The sequence below is a fragment of the Sinocyclocheilus anshuiensis genome, unplaced genomic scaffold (assembly GCF_001515605.1).
Source record: "Sinocyclocheilus anshuiensis isolate Anshui unplaced genomic scaffold, SAMN03320099.WGS_v1.1 scaffold1189, whole genome shotgun sequence".
In the NCBI taxonomy this organism is placed as follows: Eukaryota; Metazoa; Chordata; class Actinopteri; order Cypriniformes; family Cyprinidae; genus Sinocyclocheilus; species Sinocyclocheilus anshuiensis.
In genome coordinates, this window is record NW_015552686.1 from 444,686 (window position 1) to 450,531 (window position 5,846).

The 5,846-nt window shown below is 34.6% G+C and overlaps 1 protein-coding gene across 7 annotated transcripts in view; it reads left to right on the forward strand.

Moving 5' to 3' along the window:
• The window catches only part of LOC107667613 (kelch-like protein 29), a 298,485-nt gene that overhangs the window by 279,219 nt on the left and 13,420 nt on the right, over positions 1–5,846 (forward strand). The window contains exon 13 of one of the 7 annotated variants that reach the window (XM_016459326.1): positions 2,183–2,253. The exons of the other annotated variants lie outside the window; for them this stretch is intronic. Within the exon in view, the coding sequence (XP_016314812.1) occupies positions 2,183–2,207 (25 nt within the window). The 3' untranslated portion in view covers positions 2,208–2,253. Of the gene's footprint in view, positions 1–2,182; positions 2,254–5,846 lie in introns of those variants that run through there. 7 annotated transcript variants of the gene reach the window in all.

The window sequence follows — 5,846 nt, forward strand, 5'->3', positions numbered from 1 at the left end:
TACAGTGTGTGTGTATATATATATATATATATATAAAGAATCATGATTTGATGTATATATTTTTTTATTAAATTATAGTTTTAGTACAATTTCAGTATCAAATACTATACTAGTATATAGTATATACTATTTTTTTTTCTTTTGGTTTTAATTTTGTTTTTAACTTGTTATAGTTTTTAACTTTTAGTTTAATTTTTAGTTTTAGTTATTTTAGTACTTCAGATTAAACCTAATGTGCATATGCGTATGTGTGTGTGTGTGTATATACAGTGGGTACGGAAAGTATTCAGACCCCCTTAAATTTTTCGGGCTGCATTCCCTCACACCCCACTGTGATAATCCAGCACACGGTGGGATTAAGAATCTTCAGAGCGCCATCACCCGCTGCGCCCGCTCCCCTTCCTCCAGCTCACTCTGCCCCGTCCCCTGCCTCTCGTTCCTTCTGCTGGTGTGGAAAATGAGTATGAAGAGGAGCCAAAACCTCCCTAAACCCCTTCTCTAATTACAAACCTCTCTGTTCCCGTTCTCCCGGCTCCTCAGCCCCGGCTCCATACGTGTGACCGCGGGCAGCGTTCGATCGCCAGCCTCCTGGAGCGAAGCGCTCGGCGGGGCGGCTCGCTCCCTCCGACTCAGTTCGCTGAGCTGGTGGCCAGAAAAAGCTTCATCTTCTTCCATCATCTCAGAAAGGGGCATATTTAGTCCTGGTGGGTATCTAATGAGAGGAATCTGGGCCTCTCATGGAATATGCTTTTGTTGCATCCCAAAAGAGGAACTTGTAAATTTCTCGAGGCATTGAATTATGATTGGAAGAGTATTCAGCCAACTTCATGTTTATTGTCATATTGATTATCAGCAGGTACAGATTAAACAGATATTTGAAACAAATATTAAAATTTATGTTTGTGATTAACATACATTGATACACTGTATTAAATCTGTGTATGTTTGTGTGTCTGTATATATATATATATATATATATATATATATAAAAAAATTTAAGGGGGTCTGAATACTTTCCGTACCCACTGTATATATATATATATATACTCTAGACATGTATGTTTGGCCACACAACACATATATATATTATATATGTGTGTGTGTGTGTGTGTGTGTGTGTGTGTGTAAAAGTAAATACTGTCACTTGTAATCAATTTAATGCACCCTTTCCGAATAAAAGTATTAATTTCTTTAAAAAATATCTTACTGACCTCAAATTTTTGAATGGCAAATATATATATATATATATATGCTGAATGAATGAATGAGTGAGTGAGTGAGTTAACATCATTGTCTGTGTTTGATGCTTCTGGCATTTCATATTCAACAGTTTTTGTAAATCATAATGCAGCTGATATCATCATTGGATCATTACATATTGTCATATTGTAGCTGATTCTGAATTAAGTTGGAGGCTTGTTTAAATCATGGCACTGACAACAGCAAAAACATTGAACCTGTTTGTTGACTTTGTGGTCAAAGTTTCTTTCCACGCAGATAATAAGCAGCAGATATTGCACAAGACACACAAACTCAGAATATACAGTTGTGCTGGAGGAATTTGTTGGTGAAGAATTTGTGGTGCTTGTGAAACTCTTTTAATAAGACACGATTCCATCAGCCTCACAAACTCGGGCAAATCCAGCAACTCTATTTTATCTAAGCAGAACAGCCTGTTCACCTCTAAACAAACCCGGCGAGTCGCTCACATTAAACTTTCATCAGTGCACACGGTTTACACTGGACACAGAAAGACCAAACTCTTGAGTCTGACAGCAGAGCAGATTCTAATATTTGGCCATGCCTGAGGTTAGTGGGAACTTTTTAGCTTTCGCCTCAGTAAAATTGCGAGGTTTACTTCATGAAAAAAAGACACAAAACAGATAAAAGGTTTCAAAAAGTGTATCATGCTCCCGTATTTTGTCAAAGTACGACCTCACGTGTGTTCACAGAGGCCCTGAATATTCACTGATCACCCGTCACTTCTGCAGTCATGTGTGCTGTGACGGCGATATATATTTCGGCTGCACCCAAGGAGGGTATTAGGTTGGTGGAAGTAATGGATGTCTGAGCGATACTGTGTACCATCAGCCAGATAAATGACTGGCTGATGGTTTGGGAGATTTCCAAGTTGCACCAGCAGGCAACTCATTTCTCTTGTTCCTTCCTGCTTTCCCTCCAGCTGTGGAAAGCCGAGGGTTTGCTGACGGAAGATACGGCTCATGCTGGAGAAACGGGGACTGAGACAACAGCATGATGAATTTCCTCTGGGAGATATGCGGGTTGTGATGTCATGAAATATTATTTGCGCTGTTTTTATAAATGAATAGTTTGTGTGATGTATTGATGTGAAGATCAGGTTTTGTTGTAAAGGTTTGGCTCATTTACATGAAATTCCGAAATAATTCAAACAGTCCTTTTAAAAGGACTTTGAGTTTCTGCTTTTTGACATAGAATTATTCTCAGTATTACACAGTGGTTTGAGGGAGCAATTATACTGGCTGACCTATTCAAGAGCTCAAATTAACTTAAATGGCATGTTTAATTTCACTTCATTTTGCGGGATTTTGTGTGAACAAGTATGACTTGGTTAGTCTTGTGGAACAGATTTTGCTTTAAATATGAGAAGCTCGGGTGTTTTTATGTGTTACATATATTTTTTTATTGTTTTTTAAAGGAAAAAATTCCATCTTTTATACAGCAAGGATGCAATGAATCAATAAATTGATCAAAAATCACAGTAAAGACATTTCAAATGTTATTTCTATTTGAAATAAATGCTGTTCTTTTGAATTTTATACATTTTAAAGTTACCATTTCTATTCAGTTCTAATAATATATAATAAAATATAAAATAATTTTACTTGTGCGTATAAATGCATAAAATATAATATATCTGAAATATTACTAATATTTATTAATTTTATATATAAAAACCTATTCAAATATACTGTTTAAATACTATATATTACATTTTTTATTATTTTTATTATATGGATTTCATGTGACACTGAAGACTGGAGTAAGGATGCTGAAAATTCAGCTAAATTATGTTTTAAAATATATTCAAATAGAAAATAGTTATTTTAAGTTGTAATAATATTTCACAATATTACTGTTTATTTACTGTATGCTTGATCAAGTAAATGCAGCCTTGGTGACGACTTTCAAAAACATTACTAAAATGTAATTATTTCGAACTTTTGACCATGATGTGATTACCATTCGAACCTGTGATGAGTATGTGATGGATGACAGTAATGTTGCCAAGAGAGAAGTTATGTCACAGATAAAAGTGAAATAATGTACGGCTGAGTCTTTCTTTAAAGAAGACCACAGACAGCAGTGAAAGACGGCTGTGTCTCATTAAAGACACCAAACACACAGTCACAGGCTGTTCTTTTGCCGTCGTCTCCCTCCGTGGATCCTGTGCCGACTCCGCCAGCAGCACTCGGGTGTACAGTATGGTAAGCACTGCTTCATTCAGCACATAATGAAAAGGGAAGCGCAGGCGGGTAATGAAGTCTTAGGCGAGCTTCCGTGGCCGCTTGCGCTCGCGCCGTGAGCTTTGGTAATTGGCGCATGACCTACTCCGCCGTCGAGTTGTAATGTCACAATTTGTGTGTGATGCACAAATCCAATTAAGTCGGAGTGCTGTGCGGAGTTCTCCTGATGGAGGCTCAAGGTGCCCTCTGCAGCGATACTGTGTGTGCAGATGCCACTGGAAGCCTGGAAGAGCCACATCACAAATTGGTGAGATCAGAGAGATTATTAGACATATCTGTGTGGGCTGATCGTGCCGGCCCTTTAAGAGCAGATTAGATGAAGTTAACAGATGAAATGAACATCTCATGCATACTGCAAACAGAGCTCAAAAGCAGATTTTTATCCACCAGGATGCAATATAGTGTTTAAAAGACGTTAAGATAGAAGGAGGAAGTAGTCAGTGGATTTATAGTTTGTACACCAAGGCTTGGAAAGATAAAGAGTTTTGTTTGAAGCACTTAATTAAGGCAAGTCCAAATGGAACACTAGTCAGCAAAATCAAGGAAAAATCACAGTTACTCACCAGGAACTAAAAGATAGTACATAGACTATTAGTCTGTAAAATTGTATTTTTTAAGCACATAGTATATGCGTGCTGAATTTAAATTAATTAAATTAGAGTTTGACTTAATCTATTAACTATGTTAGGTCCTTGAGAGCTTTTTTTTTTTTTGCATTAATTTATATAGATTAAACATTTCAAAGAACACGCTATATCTTTCAAAGACGCATATATTTGTCTTTCAAAGAAACATTACTATGTCTAGACAAGGAGGAATATGTTGATTTATAAAATAAATATTTTATTTTATTTTGTGAGTGAATAGATGAGTTAACATTTTTATGTCCAGACAGGAATATGTTGATTTATAAAATATATTTAATTTTATTTTATTTGGGTGATGAGTTAACATTACTATGTCCATTAATATGTGGATTTAAAAATATATTTTATTTTATTCTTTTATTTTTAAAATTAGTTAACATTACTGTCCATTAATATGTTGATTTAAAAAATAGTTTATATTGTATTTATTTGATTTGATTTGTGAGTGAAAAGGTGTCATTTCTGTCCAATAAATTGAAAAAAAAAAAATCAAATCAGTTTGTGTGTTGAGTAAATTTGAATGATTTGACGTAATAGATATTCATTGGTGTAAATATGTTTGTTATTTTGCATCAGATTTTTGGTTCATTTCATTGAGAAATAAGCACAGGCTTCAGCTCCAATATTTATTTCAGTGTTCATTCTGTCCTGGATTATCTCTCTAGAGTTTTTGTGAGTGAAAAGGTGTCATTTCTGTCCAATAAATTGAAGAAAAAAAATCAAATCAGTTTGTGTGTTGAGTAAATTTGAATGATTTGACGTAATAGATATTCATTGGTATAAATATGTTTGTTATTTTGCATCAGATTTTTGGTTCGTTTCATTGAGAAATAAGCACAGGCTTCAGCTCCAATATTTATTTCAGTGTTCATTCTGTCCTGGATTATCTCTCTAGAGTTTAAAAGGCCACTAAATCACTAACGGCCAAAGCATGAAATGTCCTAAGTTGCATTACAGGAGTTGTTCTGCTTTTTTTCTGAATCATTTTTCTGGCCCATGATCATGTTTATGTTTTCTTCTGTAAAGCAGGTAGTTCTTGCTTGATTCTGAAGGTTATTTGCTTCTGTAAGTGAATGCAGTGTGACACTGTAAGAATAATAAGTATGCACAGAGGCTACTTTTGTCAGAAGTTTTTATTTTGCTTTTGTAAGTTTGATATTTAAACCAGAACTTTGATGAATAATTAAAAAGTGTATAAATAAATTAAATAATGAACCAATGTAAGTTATATCACCTTTGGAGCCTGTTAATTTATTGATATGACACTTGATTTCTGTCAGTATTCTTGACCAAAGTGTAGAAGCTGTAAAGAATTAATTTGGAGACAGTGATGAAGCTATTAGCAGCGCAGCAGATAACACACACCGTAATTAAGATGTTCAGAGACGCTCTGTGCTCGGCTTGATATCCTTTGCATTTTTAAATTACTTTGCTCTTTGCACTTTGGTTTTAGTTTTATGAACAGTTTTCCATTTACCATTTTTTTCAGTTTCTCTAGGCATTTCTAGATTTGATCTGATTCCAGAAGTCATGATCCTATTCCAAAATGATTCTTTGACATTTTTATTTTAATTATTCAGTTGTGCGTTTATATATATTTAAGGTCTGTTTTACATTGAAAGAAGAGGAAAATTGGAGGAAGAGGAAATGTTAAATATTCTCATATATATATATATATATATATATATATATA